Raw genomic sequence first — 22050 nt, 5'->3', positions numbered from 1 at the left:
ATTCTTGAACTATAAAAACTTTTTTATGCTGTACCTGTAAGTGAATTTTTAGTTTTTTCTTTAAAAAAAAATCTCTGTGTTGGTGAAAAATCAGTTTGATAAAAGTTTCAATGTAGGCAGCAGTACTGTATTCTGTGCTGTTTTCTTTTTTAATCTTGGATGAGGCTTGAATATATTTTTTTTCTTTAAAAAAAATTATGTACTTTCACCATTAGAGACAAGAACAGCTTGTGCCTAATTAGGACTGTATGAAATGTGTTTAGTTATTATAGTCATAATCATAGGGGAAAAATGAGATGGTATTGGACCGGGAGCCTTTCAGTAGTTTGAAAATTCTTAGCAACTGGGTCTTAGTGTGATTTCTCCTAAGTCATATTTTCAGTCCTTTTGGATAGTTTTACTTTTGGCAGACACTTCTGATTTTCTGCTTTAGATTTTTGTCAAAAGTAGACATATAGAAATATTAGCAACTGCCTGAATTCTTAAAATACAGAAGTAATTTTTAAAAATAGTTCATAAACATTTAAATGCCTTACATTTTTGCTTTTGAGACTTTTAAAACAGTGTTAAGAGGTGTTTTCATGTTTTTGTAGATGAGAATGTCATTGTTTCAATAGAAAGCTCAGATTTTTTGCTGAATCATATAGAATATATGCAAGTAAGCATACCAAACAAAAGGCGGCCTTTCAAGAATTAGAAATATAAGGAACATGGCGAGATTATTTTGGCTGCAGAGGTGTCAGCTTTTCATTTGTTTTTAGGTCTTGAAAGGGAGTTCTTTAACATTAAAACAAGGAACTGAAAGCAATGTATTTAAAAAAAATCTTTACCCTGCTTTAATGTTTGTAGCATTTTTATTGATCACCTCAAGGATTTCAAGCTTATGACTGTTTGATTTTGAAAAATTTAATTTGTTCTATTAAAAAATAAAGTTTCTTTAGCACTTGAAATGACTGTTCACCAAGAAAACATTATATTAATAAACATTATATTGCTACTTTTCTGTTTGAGAGCGTGAAAGAAGATTCTTAAGCATGTTATTTCATTGAAAATAGCTACTAAATATAACTTGCTCCAGATCTGATCTGGACTATTTATTGACAACGCAGTTTCCCTGGCAAGAGGCAATAAAATATGTATTGTAATAGATTAAATGAGGGTAATCTTTAATTTATCATGTTTCTCTGCAAAGTACAACATAGTTTAAGTCATTTTTTATTTTGAGTGATTAGATGGTTTAATATTATAAAATGAAAGTATCAAGAAGTTAATTAAATAGAGTTGAATAGTAGTGTAGAGAGGTGTGAGAGGGCTGGAGTTTATGTTTCTAGCTTTTGTGTCTTATGGTAAGCCAGGATTTCTCCAAAAGAGGTGTTTTGTTTTGTTTTTGTTTTTATTTTGGTTTTTGGTAGAACAGCTAGCTTCTCAAACTAGCCATTTGTTGTCTGGAACAACTTCCAGATGAATGAATACTTAAGGTAAAAAAGTGATCTGGAGTAGTGACAAACCAGTGTTCCAGAGAAGAAACGAAACATAAAAAGTAAACTTTAGCCACAGTTACCAGTAGGTCTTTATTTAAGAGGGAGATTACATTTTTTCCTTTAAATTATAATTAACTATAATATATTTCAACTGTTTTAGTTTTATCCCTCTTCTATTATAATCAGTTTAATATTGCAGTAGAATGATCTGGTATGGTGAGTTATGTTTCCCAGTCTTCCTTTTGAATAGGTAAATTTTGCTGTCTATTGAAGTGCTGTTGAATAGGTAAATTTTTCTGTCTGTTATTATAGTGTGTAATCTTAGATTGTAATTTAAAAACTATTATTTGTGTGTTTATATTTATTTACATGCATTCTATGAAGAGTTGAAAAGATTTTAGACTTTGGAATTGGGTTTTATACCTTTTGTTTAGAGTCTTTGGGCATGATATTAATTTCTCTGAACCTTGATTTTCTAATCTTAGCAATAATTAATAATGACCATTGTGTAGATTTATTTTAAGGAGTAAATGAATTAACCTTTGTGATGTCTTGCACACAGTAAGTGTGCAATAAAAGTCAACTCTTTCTTCTTTGGTAAGATCTTTTTAGAGAGTTACTTCCAGATTTGATAATGCTATATTGAAATCATTTTCTTCAGGTTTTCTAATAGTCTCCAAGGAAAAGTAAGAGATATCAAAGAGAATTGTGTGAACTTTAGACTAGTGAAGAGAAAAGGAATTTACTTGAGACAGAAGGAGGCAAAAAGTTCGCCAAGCAATTTTTTTTTAATGTTTGCTTGACTACTGTACAAGATTGGTGTGACTTGTCAGGGTGCCATTATGTACTAGGAGTGTGCTTTATTGGAGGTAGAAGTTTTATGTACAGTTTGTTGTAATGTAAGGAACTTAGTAAGATTAAGATGACTCAAAGGAAATGTCAACCATGTGGCTGGGAAAGTCCCTCCACCCCCTGCTCTTTTTTCCATTCTAAGCATTTATTATATACTGAGCATCTCTGATGTTATGCTATTAACTGTCATTATTCAAGAGAGGATTAATTGTATCTAGTGTAAAATCATCATAATTTCTAATATTTTAAGTTTGGATTACTTAGTGTTTAAATTTTGGAAGTAATTTCCTCTGCATGCTTGATCATAAGTCCTTTGTGCATATTTAGCTCTCTTTGTCCTTGTTAAAACAGCTAATGTCAGTGTACAAAGCACTGCTTGTAGAAACGTGAATGTGTCTAGTGACCTGTGAAGAAGAGACATTTTAGGGGTAACAAAGTATGTGAAAATGGTTTATATTGGTAATAACAATATGTTACGAAGTTTTTCCAAAGTTTAGAAAAGAATTCCACATATCTAGTTGTTTTGTGACCTTTCTTCCGGTAATAATAGAGTTCAATGCAAAAAAATTGGGAAAACAAAAAAGTACAAAGGCAAAAACCAAAACCAAAAATCACGATCATCCTAATCCTGCCAACCAAAGAAAATCACTTTTAACTTTTTGATGTATGTCAGTGTTTTTTCTTTTCATCTGTGTGTTTACAGAATGATTTTACAAAAATGGTATAATGTTTGAGAGTTTGCTTTTTTTACTTGAAAATTCCTGACAATATTTTCATAGGACAGTTGTGTTTGATAGAAGAGAAACTGTGAAGCTCTTGATGGGTAGGGTATTTGTAAGTTTTTCAGGTTAGTTAAGAGTGGGAATAGAAGGATTAGTTGAAGAAACAGTTAGAGAATTTAATTTTACCTGCAGTGTTCAGAATGACTTTAAAGATCAGGAATGGGGTCATCCGTCAGATTATTTCCTGTGATTACTGCCTTAAGAGCTCTTCGAAGAATTTCCCCCAGTGGATTGTGATTTCTTTTTCAGAATAGTCACAGAAGACTTAAGGAGAAAGAGGAGATGGAGACTTTTCTAAGATGAACATAGGTGGGATCAGCCAGACACACACAGTTCGAGTAAATATATTGGTTCTAACAGTGGTGGGACCCTAGTATGCCACAGTGTGGAAGGAACCTCAGGCCCTATCCAACTCTTAAACACCAGTTTTGCAGATGAGGAACTTGTTTGACTTATCAAAAGTCATGTAACTAACTAGTATGGGACACTTTAGTAATATGGCAATTGGGCACTATTAAAAAGTATGAAATTTATTACTTTTCTAATTGTCTCTATTTTTGCTTTGTATTTTTCATGTCTTGAGTTTTCTTATCTCCCTCAGTTTTCTACCCATCTCCATATACTCCCATCTTTACTTTTTTCTCTCTCTCTTCAGTTAGCCATTATGTGGAATTAATATTTTAAAATCATTGTTTATATTGATTAATTTTATCTTCTCTGTTTAAGGTTTTTAAAAAGGATCATTTAACTTTTATGTGCCTTTCACAAAATGGAATAAAATTTAATTACTGTGTTTTACTTCTATATAATACTAAATTTATGATTAATATTTTATTATCATCTTATCATTACTATTAATAGGAGCCCCACAACATTTTATCTGAAAAAAGAAAAGATTTCCAGCTCTTGTAATGGGAAACCAGTATTGGCCAGAGTAGGCTGGATGGGGCAAGAATTGTCAGAAAAGCCCATGCGGGAGTAGGTGATATGATAGAAACACTCTCACTAAAATAAGTTGTGAATCCACTTGTTCCCCCTTACTTTAACAATTAAAACATAAATGCTAATTTGTGAGTGCTAATTTAAGAGGAGAGAACTTTCTTTTTTGCAAGAATTTTTTAAAGTCCCACGGGCAAAGAAAAAAGAAACTAGATGAGTTTATGGGATAGAGGTTTTCAGTTAAAGCCATCTGGAAAGACTTGAAAGCTGAAGGGTGTGGTTACCACTGAGTTTCATAATTACCCAGAAAAGAAAGAGATTAGGGAGGTTTTTGTAAATTATGCAGTCTCTGGCAAGTATACAAGTCACAGAGAACAGACAGTTTTACTTATAAATTCTTTGGAAAAGTATTTGCTTTCAGTGACTAAATGAAGCAAAAGGGAATCCTTTATTCAGATTGAAATCAGAGTCAAATGACAGAATTTATAGTAAGGGTAACTCTATAAATTATAATCTGTTTGGGTTCATGTCAAAGAAAACCCTAGTTTAAAAAGTAAGGAAATGTTATTTTATCATATAACAAGAAGTCCAGAGATGAGGTAAATTTCATGGTTAGTCAGTTCAGTGACCCAGTTTCTTAATCTCTCTCTGCCCTGTCATCATTATAGAGTTGATTTCATTATCAGACCTCTACAAATGGGCTGTAGCAGGAATGTACATTTGCATACAGATTCTGAACATTTCCAGAGGAACAAAAGTACATTCTTCTTCTCTGTAGAGTCATTTAAAAGTAAGGAAACATTTCCTTGAAGGCCCCCCCACCCCACCCCCGCCAGAAATCCTCATGTTTCATTAGCCAGAATTGGGTTTCATACCATTCTTAAACTAATCTTTGTTGAGGGGCACAGGATTAGGACTTGATAATAATTTGGGGTAGAATGGATATATGTGGGGAGTTCAGTCCCCATGACCATAGTAGTACCTAGTGTAACAACTAGTTACTGTACTGTAACAACTCCTCTTAAGAAGGAGATTTAGAATTTATTAATGAAGTAAGTAAAGCATAGTGAAACATGAGTCCCAGCCCCACTACTCAAGAGCTGTGTGATTTGGGTTAAATTCATTAATTTCTCTAAATATGCACTTCCACATCTGTAAAATGAAGATGATAATGCCCAATTCATAAGGCTGTTTTTTAGAATTAAATCAGATAAGTAAGATAGCACAGATTCTAACATTTAGTATTCAATAAATATACTATTACTGGTGCTTTTATCTCTATGTAGTTTTGTACTCAAAGAAAACCCTAAAACTGGTATTTTCACTTTAAAGGATTAGTTGTTTTTTTTCCTGAAAATACAAGGGCCTAGACCAAAGTTGTTGGAGCTCCCATTTCCTTCTCTAGCTTTTTTGTATAGTAGTACAAAAATGGGGGAAACTTAGTAAGCTTAGTATGAGCTGCCACTAAAACAATTCGTTTACATGGTTGTGTCAACTAATACTTTGCTACTTATATTTGAGGTAGCATAAAAACTGAACTGACACATATTTTATGAAAATGTGCTATTGTATTAGTGACATATTAGTAATTTTCTTTAATGTAGGCTTCTACATTTTGGTCTTTTTTGCTGTAATAAAAAGTGTAAGCTGTTAGGGTGTAATTCTCTCTTTCTTTGATATTTGCAGATGGCTTGTTCAATCAGTATATCAGTCAACAGGAATATAAGCCACGATGGAGTCAAATCATTCCCAAAAGTACCAAAGGTAAGTCCTACCTTCTAGGTTGTGGGTGCTTTTTCTTTAATGTCCCAGTTTCATGTATCCGAAGGTAGCTCAAGTTTCACTGTACCCTATTAACGAAAAGCAGGTGTTTAAAACAAGACATAGGTTCCTCAACTAGATGGCAGAGGAAGTTTATTATATTAAATTTTTCTTTTAAACCTTTTTTTTTTATTGCTATAACAGAAGGTTGGGCATTTTTTACACATAATACCATCATAAACTGCTTTTATAGAGACGCTATAAAATTATAGGCTATTGTGTTGTAATCCCAAACGTGTCCCTGAAAAACCTTAAGTTCTGCAGAATTGCTCACAAAAGCTAATAGGGCTTATGAGAGAAGTGGAAATGGGACAAACCATTCTAAATCTGTGGAACTTTATAATCAGATACTAATAATAAAAACTAATGATAAAAACTAATAATATAACCAGATACTAATAATAAAAAGTAACAATTCTAATAAAAATAAATACTAGTACAGTTAAATATAGGCATTTATATTGAGCATCACAGTGATTTTGGAGCTTTAAACCCTAGGGCTCATGCTGCTTTCTTTGAGCTGTAGACCCTCAAGCTGAAGAACACCTCCTGTGGTCTTCATACATTGCTAAAGCCTTCATTTTAAGTGTGAGAAAGCTTTCCTCAAATAGTGTTAAACATTAATATACTGGAGAAAATTGCTTATGAACCTCCATGATTTCTGAGTTATATAAGCATCATTTTCCTGCTTTATCAGTCATATATGAGGTAATTTTCTTCAGAAGTGCATGTTGTAGCAGACTATTATATTTGAAAAATAATGGATTAAATATATAAAATGCAAACATACTGACAATCTGTTCTTTTTTTTAATGATCAAATATCTGTCTTTATTTTTTATTTTAAATTTTTATTTTACTTATTTATTTTTGGCTGCGTTGGGTCTTGCTGCGCGCGGGCTTTCTCTAGTTACGGCAAGTGGGGGCTCCTCTTTGTTGCAGTGCGCAGGCTTCTCATTGCGGTGGCTTCTTGCGTTGTGCAGCATGGGCTCTAGGTGCGCGGGCTTCAGTAGTTGCGGCGCATGGGTTCAGTAGTTGTGGCTTGCGGGCTCTAGAGTGCAGCAGGCTCAGCAGTTGTGGCACACGGGCTTAGTTGCTCTGCGGCATGTGGGATCTTCCCAGACCAAGGCTCAAACCCCTGTCGCCCACCTTGGTAGCTGGATTCTTAACCACTGCACCACCACAAGGGAAGTCCCTATTTTTAAAATTTATTTATTTTTTTTGGCTGCATTGGGTCTTCATTGCTGCACGCGGGCTTTCTCTAGTTGCAGTGAGCAGGGGCTACTCTTCGTTGCAGTGCACGGGCTTCTCATTGCGGTAGCTTCTCGTTGCAGCGCATGGGCTCCAGGCGCTCAGGCTTCAGTAGTTGCAGCATGCGGGCCCTAGAGCACACGGGCTTCAGTAGTTGTGGCACGCGGGCTTCAGTAGTTGTGGCGCACGGGCTTAGTTGCTCCGCGGCATGTGGGATCTTCCCAGACCAGGGATTGAACCCGTGTCCCCCTGCATTGGCAGGCAGATTCTTAACCACTGTGCCACCAGGGAATTCTCTCTTAATCTGTTCTTGAAAATGGTAATACTGACTTTACTAATTGGGGGAAGAAGGAAAAAAAGGGTGAAACTTCAACAATAATGAGTTATAAATTCTAAACCTAGCTGTTAAAAAGGAGAAAGAATTTGCAGGAAACTTTTGAATGATTAGGGCTTGAATACGGCTTCAGTTTTGCATCTTATCTATAATATACAAGAACTGGTATTTCAGTCTTTTTCATAATACCCCTGTGGAATTAGTAAAAATTTGGATGTTCCAGGCACTTCACTGGCAGTCCAGTGGTTAAGACTCTGGGTTCCCAGTGTAGGGGGCATGGGTTTGATCCCTGGCTGGGGAACTAAGATCCCGCATGCCACATGGCATGGCCAAAAAATACATAAATAAAAAATAAAAATAAAAATGCCCTTTACCTAAAAAACACAATTTAAAAAAAAATTGGGTGTTCCCTATTTTACATAGGAGAAAGCTGATACAGGGAAAGTTATTACCTAAAGTAATGTATTTCAGTTAATGGGAGAGTTACAAAGAAAACCTCAGGTTTTCTGGTTTCCATCAAGTAAGGCATTAGAATCCTGTAACCTTTTGAACCATTGAAATTAAGTTATATATAAAAGATCTGATATAAAATAAGATAAATATAAGTTAAACAATAGTTTTTTTCTTCAGAGGTTTAAAATTTTCACTGATTATATTTAAACCTGCCTATTAAGCTTTGTGATGTAAATAAGAATGAAAGGGAAGCAAATCTTACATTTTGTCAGACAGTACTACTCAAATAAAATAGTTGGTAGATTATGTGGGAGATGATTTTTGAAATATTGGCACAAAATTAATACAGTGATGAAATTATCATTAGTGTAAAACTTGATAGCATCTTAGTTTTCAGTAGCTGGTTTTATGAACTTTAAAACTGCTCATTATACTAATAAACCATGCCTGGAGTTATAGACCTGTGATCTAGTTCCATGATTGTTTTCCATCTTCACTTTGTCACTTCACAAGTTTAGAGATTTTACGTTTTTGTGGAATATCCTGTGTCTTTGCTGATTTATGGCATTGGTCCTAAATAAGTTGAAAGTAGCTTCCAGTTGCATTAAGAGCCTGAAAGCAATTAGAAAAAAAGAGCAAGATAATTATTATAAACTTAGTTATGTCATATTATGTCTCTTACGAGTCCTCTTATTCTTAATATTGAAAGAATAAGTGTGTCTTATTCTCACTACTCATTACAGACTTATGAATGAAGTTACTCTGGATATGCAGTTGTTCTGTGGTATTTCTTTAAAGAAAATATTGTTTCTACTTCAGGTGATGGAGAAGATAACCGACCAGGAATGAGAGGAGGCCATCAGATGGTTATTGATGTTCAAACAGGTGAGGACTACTTGGAATGGAAAGCAAATTCTTTAAAAAAATTATACATTTGAATATCAGGTACTCTTAAATGTACTTCTTTCCATTCCTTACCAAGTTAAATGTCATTGGCCATAACCAAGTAGCAAAGAAAATAGCCATTATCTACAGGTAATAACCTAAACTAGGCAATGGCACGTCAGGGAGGGGAGGCTGCTGCACAAATGAAATTAGATAACCTAAAAGAAATGTAACGTGCAGCCCTTTAGAGCCGTGTGTGTGTGTGTGTGTCTGTGTAGTTTTATATGTGTTTGATTTCCATAGTATACTGTGGAGTATTTCTGGATTTTTAGTGCATTTATATTTTAATGCCGTAATATGGGAATTGTTGCAGTAAAAGAGAATTAAGATATATTTTAGAGGGAGAGAATATAAAATTAAGTAGCCTAAGTGTTGGTAGATGCATAAATTGCTAAACACTGTCCACAAGCCTATAAATAATTTGTTTTAGTCTTCTTTTTAATTTTATTCTGCAGCTTGGTACTGAAAATTTTGCTTAGGTTTCTACAGCCTAGAACAGCTTAAATACCATTATATTTAGAGGTTAATGCTAAAATTATAATAGGTTTCAAACTACCATCTTGAAAAGCAAATAATACCAAGAATTTTGTATAATTTTATTTTATTATTTGGTTTTAGAAAACTTTACCACATACAATGCCAGTATCCACCCAAATAATATTTTACTTTTTCCAAGTGTAATAAAAACTCTGTTCTATTATTGTATTATGCTGACAATAGTGCTTCAGGAATAAGGTTTTTTTGACTCATTATAATTACTAAGATTATTGCAATGAAGATAATAATCATCTAGGCATTAATGTATTTTCACAAATGTTTCATAAGTAAAAGGAGGAATTATAATATTTACAATTAACTGCTAAATTTGTGTAGTAACCTATGAGTTTGTTTGGGAGTATTATTAGGGTCTCTTTGGAAAAGGTTCATTTTGAGGCATAGGAATTTGCTTTCCTTATCTTGGCCCCTCTTCCCAGACCCCTTCCTTCCCACAAAAATAGGCTTGACTCAGCTGTAGAGTCCTAAGCATCTTTTTTTCTACCTGAGAGTTCAGTAAATATGCACATGCTTATTTCTCAAAGAACTGGATCTATACAGAAATTGGTTTTTTTAATCCAAAATTAAATACGGTATAAAAAAAGAGTTGAAAATTTGTGTTTAAATTGTCCACAGTAGCTTTTCTCCTCTTTTGAACATACAGTGGAATTTATAATGCTGTTCTTCTTTTTCTCAGTCATGATGAAAATATTATTAAATTCTTTTTTTTAATTGCTAATAAAATACTAAAAAAGAGTGTTGAAAAGCTACTTTAATTTTCTAGACAAAATGCTGTTTTCCTTAAATGCGAAAGTAATGTGGTTTACTTTAACATTTAAAGTTCACCTTATCAGGGAGCAGAAGGAATTTTCATAGTGCTTACTGTGTTGCTTATTATGGAATATGGACTGTATAAAATAGGTAAAATAAATGTGTAAGAAAAGAGGAAGTTTTTCTCTTTTTTTGTAATCCATGATATTTGAGAATGGAAAATGAGAAGATTCAAATAATAGGCAAATATCCTGACAGAACTTTGTGTGAGCAGAGTCATTGACGATTAAATGCTGACTTTTCAGGTCAGAGATCCTTTAAGTAAAATACTTACAGCATATAGTGATAAAGGTCCACATATTTTTCTGTAATATCTTGGTTTTATGCATTAAGGGCAGGGTTTCAGCAGACTCAAGGTCCTTATCCCCATTCCCTTTAAAAAAATATTTCAAGGAGAGGAAAAGGGTTGTTTCAGTATTTACTTGGTTTGCTTTAGAAACAATAATTATAAGAAAGCAATGACTTAAAGTAAGTCATTGTAAATAAGAATGACTTATTATAGGCATGGGATATATTCCAGATGGAATCATTAAAGGCATAATCTCTCATAGTTTCTGAGGCTTTATTATAGGTTGACAAAGGTCTACAATGAAAAATTGATCAGTATCCATACTTCTGTATGAGCACTAGTTGATAAAAATGTAATAAAAGTACTTTGTGAATATATTTTAAAGCAAATATTTCTACTATAGGAAATTTAGGGACTTAGCCATCAATGGCTTTTATTTAGAGCCATTTTGTGTCTGTTTCAGTGCTATTTTCCCACCCCCCCCCCAAACTTTCTGAATGCTGGGTCAAGCTTTATTTAGGTCCATGTGTGATGATTAAATGAGATTTTGAGCCTTTAACAGGAACCAAAAATTTAAAGTCTGGTAAAACTAAATAATCATGATAGTTAATATAAAGTTGTCCATAACTCAAGTGAGCTTGATGGTCAGTATGTTACCATTACCACTTATAGTGTGGAAACAGTACTATGTGAACGGTGAAGTTGAAGGGGTTTAACCACATTCAGATGATCCTTTATATGAGTAATAGGGAGTATGAGTTATAGGGATGGTGTGTAAAACATATTGGTATGGAATTCTTTATAAATATATATAAATGAACTGGTGATGCAGTTAGGGTTGGGATCCAGATTGAGATAGAGGAGAAATGCAGCTTCTGAGGATTCAGGTGTCTGGAAGCAGAGAGAAATGTAAGGAAAGATGCCCTAGGAGTCAACCAAGTCAGAAAAAGCTTTGAACTTTCATAAGACTCTAGAATAGTGGTTTAGGTTAAGTTTAAACACGTGTCTGGTTGTGAGGGTGGGTAATCCAGGAATCTGATATATCAAGAGAAAACAAAAGGAATTTTTAAAATGCCATTCAAAAGTCTAGTAACTGCCATACCCTGGCATTCCAACTCTTTTGTTTCAGTTAACCATTGCTATCTATATTCCTTTCTATCACCATGCTCTATCCTTTTTAGTATTTCCTTGTTTTCTTAGATGAGGCTTCATGAATGGGCTTTAAGGAGGCCCATAATACTCTTGAAATGGTATGTAATATTTTTGTCTGCCTTTGTGGAGTTTATTGGGAAGATTCATTACCTATATATTTTTTAAAGGGTTAAATATTTCTCAAGTTTTGACATTACATGGTAAGTAAATACTGCTGGTATTCATATAAAATTTCAAATGAAATTCCTTGCTCTGTGTAAGTGGTATTCATTGTTGAAATAATAGTGTTTCCAAAGTAAACTCTTGCCCACCTTTCCTCTACTCTTGTTTTTTTCCCAGATTATCTGTTGCTAGATATAAGGTGGGTGAGGAAGAGAGTAAAGGTGATAAAGTCAGAGAGGTAGTGAGGGGCAGTTGTGTTGAGTTCTTTTGTAAGAACTTTAACCTTTACTCATAGTGAGATGATTAAAGGAAAATATTGTTGGGTTTTGAGAAATGTTACTGACTTTGCATTTTAACAAAAAACAAATTGGGTGAAGGGCAGAAGCAGAGCGACCTTTAACGAGGCAGTTCCTTACCAGAGAAGTGATGATAGCATTGGCTTTTACTCGAGTGGTGATCACAGTGTTGAGAATTGGTCAGATTTGGGATGTATTTTGAAGATGTCACATACAGCTGACAGGATTTACTGATGGATTGGATATGAGGTGTGAGTGAAACGAGTAATGAATGACTCAAGGTTTTGACCTGAGTAGTTGGGAAAATAGTATAGCCTTTCCCTAAGATGGGTAAAGCAAGTGGATTAAATATGGTGGGTTGTTCAGCAACTTGTTTTTAGACAGGTTGAGATACCAGTTAGACATTCAAGTATATAGATATGTCAAGTAAGCGGTTAGATATATTGTTTGGGGTTCAGGAAGACAGGTCCAGGCAGAATAATCATTTCCCTTTCTGTATTTACATAGCACTTTGTTCATACTATTATTTTTACTATAATGATTTCCAGATTGTTTTAGAGTTGCTTGTGTAGGTGTTATGTATCCCATTCCTCTCTATTCAGCTTTCTCCTTTCTACTTCCCATCCCCAATATTCTTATTGACAGGGGAATAACAAGAATCTTGCATTATTGATTTTTATGGCCGCAAAGCCTGGTATGGAGTAAGTGTGTACTGAATATTTGTTGAACTGAATCAAAATTTTAAAATCCATTTTCCTTCGAGTTGAAAGAAAAATATTTACTTGGAAACTACACTCTGATATTGCTTTAAACCTTGATGACTGGATTGTGTCATGATGTCATTTGTTGTAATATGCTAATATTTTTCTGAGGTGAATTTATGTTATTGGTTATACTCTAATATATTTAAATTTTCTGGTGATTCTGTTTGTTCTTTTCTAGTATATAGACTATATTTCCTTAAAGCTGTAGTTCTTATTACCTTGGAATCTAGGTAGAAAAATTAAAGGTTATGTAGACTTTGCATTTTTTTAGGGTAACAGTTGGTGCTTTCTTTTTTTTTTTTTTTGGTACGCGGGCCTCTCACTGTTGTGGCCTCTCCCGTTGTGGAGCACAGGCTCCGGACGCGCAGGCTTAGCGGCCATGGCTCACGGGCCCAGCCGTTCTGCGGCATGTGGGATCCTCCCGGACTGGGGCACGAACCCATGTCCCCTGCATCGGCAGGCAGACCCTCAACCACTGCGCCACCAGGGAAGCCCGGTGCTTTCTGAATTTAATAGGAGTAGGAGCAGAATCTGGGATATCTTTGGGATTTTTTTCTCTAGAAATTCTGCTTCTATTGTAAAATTATTAATAGCATAATTTACCAAGGTGGTTTCATATACTTTTATTTTATCATTTATGTACCAGAGTCTTATAACTGCTATCATCAGGTTGATTTTAATTACCTTCAAAGTTGTATTTCTTGTTAAGTCTCTGAAAGAACCTTTTCTAGTCCAGGCTTACTGATATAACAATTAAATATAGTGGTTGGAGGTTGAGTGTGTGGGAAGGAAGTGTGTGTGTGTGTGAGAGAGAGAGAGAGACATATCTGGATTTCAATCCTGACTTTACCACCGACTTTTTGTTTGATCTTGAATGAGTTATAATGACAATAAAAACAGGAATAATAAATTAAGTTGCTGTGAGAGTTAAATGAAATAATGTCTTATATGTAAGTATCAATATATATTATTTATATAATATGTATTTTTATATTAATCTACAAATATATACTGATTAGTTCTGCTGAGAGAATTTGATGTAAATTTAGAGATCTTTCTTTTGTGTTTGTTTTTTTGACGGAATCTCACAGTGGAAATATTTTTAAACAATTGAAAAATTTTTGAAAAGCAATTTAAAACAACATGAAAAGCAGTGCTGTGTTGAGGGAAAAAATATCTCACTCATAATTCCACGTTCTAACTAACCAATAGTATTTTGGTATAATTGTTTCATCTTTTGTATATGTTTTAGAAAGGAAGGGATAAATATACTTTTAGATTTTTAGGAAACAATATTAAAATTCATTTTAAGAACTTTTTCGTTAAGGATTAGGTTAATTTAGTAGTAGAGTGACTTTCCCTAAGTAGAATTTGAAGAAACTGGAAGTTCTGTCTTTATAAGGTTGGTGCCTAAGTAGTGAAATACAGTTTAGAGAAGCCCAGTCCTTATTTTAAATATGCAATTTGAAGGTTTCCTAAGCAAGGGCTCTTAATCTGTTGAAGTTATATACAAATTTTCTTTGTATGTACATTTTTCTGGAAGAGAATCCATGAATTCAGATCATCAACGAGTTAAGAACATCTTCACTAGACTAAAACTTTTTATTTTTAACCTGAGGAGTAATAATATTTATTAAATACCTACTACATGTAGAGGTTGCGATTAGCACTTTTATATGTTCATACGTTTCATTTACAACTGAAAAGGTAGATACCTTCATTTTACAGAATAGGTCGTGCTGTGTCCAGGGCTGTGGAGCTGGGATTTGAACACAGGTCTGTAGGACTGTCTGGCTCCAAAGCCCATGTTTTTGCTGCTGTTACTATAGTGGTTCTTAGTTTTCTAATGCGGAAGATACAGTGAAAATCTCAGGTATGATAGGTGAAAACAGAAAATACAGTAGATTGTGAGGGCTAAGTCCTGAGACCTCAGCAAATTTTAAATACATAAATACTAATAAAGCATATCACTTCACTTATAAAATAGCATAAAGTGAAATTGAAAAACATAGTTGATTCCTTTACATCCTTATTAAAAGCTATTGCAGATATAAAGAGTGAGGAACAATAGCTGACCTAATAATTGCTAACATTTATTGAGTGCTTCCAATGTGCCAGGTATTTCACTAGACTGAAACTTCATAGAGCTCATTTCAGCTTCTTTTAAAGTGACTTGTATTTCGAAGCAATTATTGCTTCCCAGTGTTTCGTTTATCTTGTTTTCTTAAATATTAAAAATTAATAGTCCCTGAATTTTCTTTTCCTTTTTCAGTCTGTAGATATTTTTTTCATTTTGCTACAGCTCTAAGGATAGACTCACCATTTTAAAAAGTACATGGTGGCATAAATTTTACTCTGATTTTTCAAAGCTTTCTTCTATCCTAAGTGAATTCTATTATTCTTACCAGAGAAGAATGTAGTATTGTATTGAATGTAGTAGAGAAGGAATGTAGTATTTTGTCCTACTTGGGAGTGTATGTCAATTTTACTGATTTATTCCTATACCTGGCATTTCTCTACTTAGGTTATTCAACTCTGAATTGGGTTTCAACTCTGGGTAAAATAAGGCAAATAGAGAAAAAGGCATGTCTATTTTGCTTCAGTGTGGAAGTCTGTCCAGATGAAAACTTAAAATATCCATGGTACCAGGCAATTCTTTGTTCAACTCTCATTGAATTTTAAGAACCTACGGTACCAGCCCTTTTCTCTCTCTCAAGCAGAATAGGTAGTAAGATTTAGGCAAAATCCCAGTGTTTGGTATCTATAAAAGAAGTTGCTTGTCACTTGAAAGAACCGTTCTGTGGAAATCTGAACCTCTCTGACTGTACCAATTATATGTAACATGCTTTCTTTTTTTTTTTTAATGCCACATAATGGTTTTTCTTGATATTCTTTAAAGAAGCTATTGAAGAAAGTAGGTAAACATGGGTTTTAGTTTTTAAATACAAATATATTCATATGGCTGTATTTCTGTAGCTACGTATGACACGAATTTTTTTCTTTCATACAGTTATTAGAAAGGAATTCTAAAATATAGCCCTAATACAAAGTATATTGTCATAGGCAGAAAATACAACCTTTTAGCAGGGAAATTACAACCATATGTTGAATTCACCCAAAAGATCAGTCTCTAGTTTTGTAATCATAGCCTTATGTAAGAAATATAGCTCTCGGGACTTCCCTGGTGGCACAGTGGTTAAGAATACGCCTGCCAATACAGGGGACACAGGTTCGAGCCCTGGTCCAGGAAGATCGCACATGCCACGGAGCAACTAAGCCCGTGTGCTACAACTACTGAGCCTGCTCTCTAGAGCCCATGAGCCACAACTACTGAGCCTGCGTGCCTCACGCCTAGAGCCCGTGCTCCGCAACAAGAGAAGCCACAGCGATGAGAAGCACGTGTGCTGCAAGGAAGAGTAGTCCCCGCTCAGGGCAACTAGAGAAAGCCTGCGCGCAGCAACAAAGACCCAACACAGCCAAAAATAAATAAATTAACTAAAAAAAAAAAAAAGCTACACAAAAATTCACCAATTAAAAAAAAAGAAAGAAATATAGCTCTTTTTAAAAAGAGAGACAGATGAATCCAGTTGATAATCTGCTGGGTTTTGAGAGTTCAGGGGAATGGCTAAAGAAGGTAAGGTTAAAGAGCATATAAAATATCTTTCCCCTTCTAACTTATTCTTCCCTTCAAAAATTCTAATGTCAATCTAATGTCCTATTAACTACACTTTCAGAAGGATTAAACTCTTAAACTAAATGTCCTGACAGGGTTCATTTTTATTTTGAATATAAATTTGTGTTTCTTAAAAGTTTTTTTTTAAATTTCATTTGTTTTTCTCTTAGGGTCTACATTAAACTAGGAATTAAGCTAACCTCTTTTACAAGCCTAGTAACCCTCCACCTACCTCTTCTTTTTGACACTTGAATTTTATCTAAGGTTGGGCCCATGTTATGTCAGTGCATAGTATATGCATCCTATACTATTTCAAAGTGGAAGGATGGATTTAATTACGAAAATAGTGTGCCATCTTGTGGAGGATTATGCAATCAGCATAGTCTGATTTACCCCTAAGAATCAGAGGAGGAGGATAGATATTGCAGTTGGGCTCATAAAATAAAAAGCCTACTTCTTTGTGCAAAATGGTGTGAAGATACTGATGTGTTAACATTTCTACCTTTTTCTTAGTGTATATAAGATTTATAGATTAGTACTATTGGTAGTAAGTAGTTGTAGGGGTTATTTAGTACTGATACGAAAAAAGACCTGTAAAAAAGACTGGTTGCATTTTAGCTTTTGTGGCCTGAGTAATAACTGATTGATTGATTGGTGATTGATTCATTTAGTCTCTGAGAATGAAATTGGTTTGATATCTTGAACACAGGCTATTATTGGTCACTTTATTTCCGATCTTTCTGTTTCCCTGGCTCCTCCTTTTCAGTAAGTCCTATATGCTGCAAGTTCAGATCTGACCATGTCACATCTCTGCTTAAAATCTTCTGTTGCTATTTAATACTGTACTGTCTGTGGAGTCGAGTTCAAAACCTTTATATTGTCATTTAACCCATTTCATGATGTGGCCACTACCTGTCTTTTTAACTAACCTCCACTCCACTACTTTTTTTTGTTCTTTTAAAATGAACAGTGTGTTTATTCACCACACAGTTTTCACCACTGTGCATGCATTATTTAATTCTCATGGTAGCTTTAGGAGATAGGTACTCTGTGCCATTTTAGAGCTGAGGAAACCAGTGGTTAGGGAATTTGGTGTTGGTCACACAGCTGTGGTGATAGAGCTGCAGTTCCATCCAAGATCTGCCTGACTTTAGATTCTGTGTCTTTTAAAACACTTTTTGTGTGTTTTTCTGTCTCTGTACCCTTGTTTTACTTTTCACCCTGCTTGAAAAGTCCTCTTCTCTTTCCTTCATTCTACCAGCAAAGCCACTTTCTGATGCATAGGTCAGATACCACTGTCACCATGAAATCTTCCTGAGTCTCCTCAATCTGGTATATTCTCTTCCCTTTTTTGAACCCCCATGGTGCTTTTTTACCTTTCTTACGGCACTGAGTCTACATTGCATTGTGGTGATTAATGTACTTGTTTTATATTCTTCACTAAATTGTAAGCTCGTTGAGGGTAGGGATGATGTCTTCTTTATTTTTATTCTCTAAAGTGCCTTGCCAATTCAGATTAGTACTCAAAAAATGTTGAGTGAACATTTCAGTGAGTCTGAGAGAAATAGCCTCTGTAGCCTGTGCTCCTTTAAGAAAAAATACAGAGAAAGGGCTGCTGCATGAGGAGGATTATACTGCCCTAGGGATGTGCCTGAATTGTTATATAACCTATAAGCATGAGAGTGGACATCGTAAACCAAGCTACTGCCATGTTGCAAATAATAGCATTTTCTTTTTTCTACTTTCTTCTCACTACAGTTTTGTCTGATTATTTCTATAATCTTTAAAAGTTTTTGATATCCTTTATGCATTAAATAATATTTTTGCTGGTGTTTGGATAATATTTCATTCCTGAATGATTTAACTTAAATGATTAAATGATTTAATTAAAATTTTGTTATACATTTCATTCAGGTATGTCAAAAGGTCCTGTTACCATCTGATTCATTCAGTTTTACTATTAAACTTTAACTGGGACCACAGAGCATTCACGAACAAGAATGACATCTTGGATTAATTCCATTGGGATGCTTGCTCTGTGCCAGATTTTATTTTGCTCAGCTATCAATGAGGCTGTTGTGGAAATGTGGGTTTTCTTTGCTGTGAGAATTTATGCGTACAAAGAGACCTGCTTTTCAGAAAGAACATTGAGAACCCAGATCCCAAGAGGAAGGGTTATTAAAGTTAGTGAACCAGGGTAACCTTATCCAAAGGGTGCCCAGAAACACTGTAAAACAAAAGGTCAATTGCTATTGCTATTTTAGTTATATACCCCCTCCCTCTCCAGGCTTCAGAATTTAATGGGGTTAATTGCATTTATAGTGAGGCCTTGGCAAATAATTTTTAAGTCAGATGAAAATAATTTTTTTCCTGTAGAATTCTCAGTATCTGGGCATTACTATGTGCCATTTGGGAAACAGAATGTTACTTAACTAATGATAATGGATTGTTTTATACTTCTGAGAGATGGCAGTTTTTTAATAGTTTCCATTATTTCACATTTATATAGAGCCAAAAGTGTTCTAGGTACTGGGTTAGACATGGAAACATACAATAATACTGTTTTTATTGCATCAGTGGTATTTAGTATCTACAAAGTATTTTGTGTATATGTGCATGTTTTAAAGGTAGAAATGCTGTTCAAGCTTGACACCCTTCAGAATGTTTTCATGTAACTTATATATGAAGAACTTTACCACCACACTGAGAGTTTGTAAATGAAAAAATCAGGACCCAGGCAAGTTAAGTGACCTATACCTGTTTACCCAGTTAGCGCTAGAACTGTTCCAGTGGTCTGTTCTTATCCAGAAGCATTGTTTTAATTTCCCCTAGGTTCTTTCACTTAGAAAATTCACTTAGAGTTTGAAATTATATGAAAATATGACAAAAATCTCTTATAAGACATCTCTATGAATGGCAAGAATTTTCTTAAGTAGTGTTACAATATTTCCAGGTGCATTTCAACCCTTCATGATGGGATGTAATTTAGATGACAGTCTCCGCATATATTGGCCTAGGGCATGTCAGAGAGTAGATGGCTTTATAGTTTTCCTGTAATGTATTATATTTAACTTAAAAAAATGGTAGGCATTATAACAAGTAGACATAAGATATTTACAAAGGGAAGAAATATTTGAAGAAAGGAAAGGCACTATTATTTTATAAAGAAAGGTAAAAATTTTCACTGGTCACGGAGCAAATGTTTTATCACATGATAAAGTCCATAGGTATAATAGACATTTCAGAATTAGAAGAAACCAAATTCTCAAGATACCTGGAATGACTTAAAAGTTTATTTCTGAGGAGTTAAATCTACCATAATATATTTGGAAAAATTTCCCCCAGTTTCCATGGGAATATCAAGGCTGTGCATCACTTTATTCTTAAGATATCTAACTTTAACTCACAGCTAGTTTTAACCATTGTTTTTTGTATTGTAATAGAAAACAGTTTTAATGTGAAGTTTTTTCAGAAGTACCTAGATAGCATTATATTTTGCAGTGTATATTTCTTTGGGATTTCTTTTTTTTTATTTTAATGTGAAGTTTTTTCAGAAGTACCTAGATTTTAATGTGAAGTTTTTTTAATGTGTTTTTTTATGTGAAGTTTTTTTGTGAAGTTTTAATGTGAAGTTTTTTCAGAAGTACCTAGATAGCATTATATTATATTTTGCACTGTATATTTCTTTGGGATTTCTTTTTTTTCTTTTCCCTTTTTTTTTTTTTTTTTTTTTTGCGGTACGCAGGCCTCATTGTTGTGGCCTCTCCCACTGCGGAGCACAGGCTCCGGACACGCAGGCTCATGGGCCTAGCCGCTCCGCAGCATGTGGGATCTTCCCAGACCGGGGCACGAACCCGTGTCCCCTGCATCGGCAGGCGGTCTCTCAACCACTGTGCCACCAGGGAAGCCCCGCCCCCCCCTTTTTTTTTAACTATCTGAAGCTGCTTTGTTAAGAAGCTGGTAAATGTAAATTTTTTGTGGCCTGACACAGAAACTCCTAAACTGGCTGCACATCAGGCTTCCTCCTGGACACTTTAAAAGTACTGACTCTTTTTACCCACTGAGGACCTATGGAATCTGAATCTTAGGGGATGCCTCCTAGTTACCTTTGTATTTATAAATCTCTCAAGATAGTGGTTCTGCAGCAGCCCTTCCGTATGCCTATATTTAGGAAATACTAGTATTTATTTTGGAATGTTAACCAGTTTAAAAATCTCATTTTTAAGTTTACTTAGATGTACCTTCTTAAATGATCTTAGAAGCAATGGCTTGATCTTGGTGCCTATACTTAAATTTTGTTCTTAAGTTTATTTTTTTTGCACATATTTTTCTAATTTTCACAGAGACTGTTTATTTGTTTGGTGGCTGGGATGGAACACAAGATCTTGCTGACTTCTGGGCGTACAGTGTGAAAGAGAACCAATGGACATGTATCTCTAGAGACACTGAGAAAGAGGCAAGTTCTCAGACTTTTCATCCATCTGTATTACGATAGGGGTGTGGTCGTACACTTCTTTTTCTGAATGATTTGTATTCTTTGTAAATGTCTGTCAGCAGTGATAGCAGAAGAATTTGTGGTGACAAGTTTGGTGTAAGTATTCTTGCATTCCAGCTTCTATACCTGGTTCTTCAACTATTGGTACATGAACAGATCTATTTTATAGCGATAAATAGAAATGGGTATCTAATGTAATTTAGTTTTTAACCACTTTAGTTAAAATGTAACTGTGTAACTATTATTTTTCTTATGTTCTTGTCACCTCTACTCTTATTTTGAACATTTATCTTATTTTTATTTCCTCTGGAAAAATGTGCTTTTGGTTCCTCACTATCTTACTATTTTGGCCCCTCACTATTTGACTATCTTATCAGTTTTCACAAATGATGTATATTTTATTTTTAACTAAACTTGTATGTATGTATTCATGTGTGAGTCTGTCTATTGATACATATAGACATAAAGCTTTTCCATAGTGAATAGGATGTCTTGGATTTATGGCATTCTTTTATTTAATTTTTTGAATTATATAAGTGCATAATTAATTATACCCTGATATAAAGCACATATTCATATATTATTTTTTTAATCATTATAGAATTTTTTATTGTACTTTTCCCTCTAAGCAATTTCAGATTACAAGGTGAAAAATAAACTAAAACAAAACAGTAGTAGTAGCAAATGAAAAGGGGAGGAAAAGACCTAATTCAAAACCACTGATTTTAATCTAGGAAGGCCATTTTTTAAAAATCTGGTGCTATGTCTTTAATCTTAGGAAATTAGATTCTTGTTTACTTGGTGTGTTCCTTTGTTAATCATTTGGGTAGTTTTTATCTTTTTAAAGAGATCTTAAAATTCTGATTTCTATTTATTATCCCTGTGAAAATGGCCTTTGCCTTTTCAATATTAAAGTACCATTTTCTGAAATGATTATTTTTATCCTCAACAAAAATAAAGACAGATCTTAAAAGAATACATATCTGATTTCTCTTAA

The 22050-nt window shown here is 34.2% G+C and overlaps 1 protein-coding gene across 8 annotated transcripts in view; it reads left to right on the top strand.

Moving 5' to 3' along the window:
- MKLN1 (muskelin 1) overlaps positions 1-22050 on the top strand; it is a 215527-nt gene that overhangs the window by 119335 nt on the left and 74142 nt on the right. For all 8 annotated transcript variants that reach the window (XM_032642160.1, XM_032642153.1, XM_032642158.1 and 5 more), the window contains exons 7-9: positions 5741-5818; positions 8732-8797; positions 20902-21014. In XM_032642160.1, coding sequence (XP_032498051.1) covers positions 5741-5818; positions 8732-8797; positions 20902-21014 — 257 coding nt within the window. The remainder of the gene's footprint in view (positions 1-5740; positions 5819-8731; positions 8798-20901; positions 21015-22050) is intronic.

This window comes from Phocoena sinus, chromosome 9 (assembly GCF_008692025.1).
Source record: "Phocoena sinus isolate mPhoSin1 chromosome 9, mPhoSin1.pri, whole genome shotgun sequence".
NCBI lineage: Eukaryota > Metazoa > Chordata > Mammalia > Artiodactyla > Phocoenidae > Phocoena > Phocoena sinus.
This window is presented reverse-complemented; position numbering and strand designations above follow the sequence as displayed.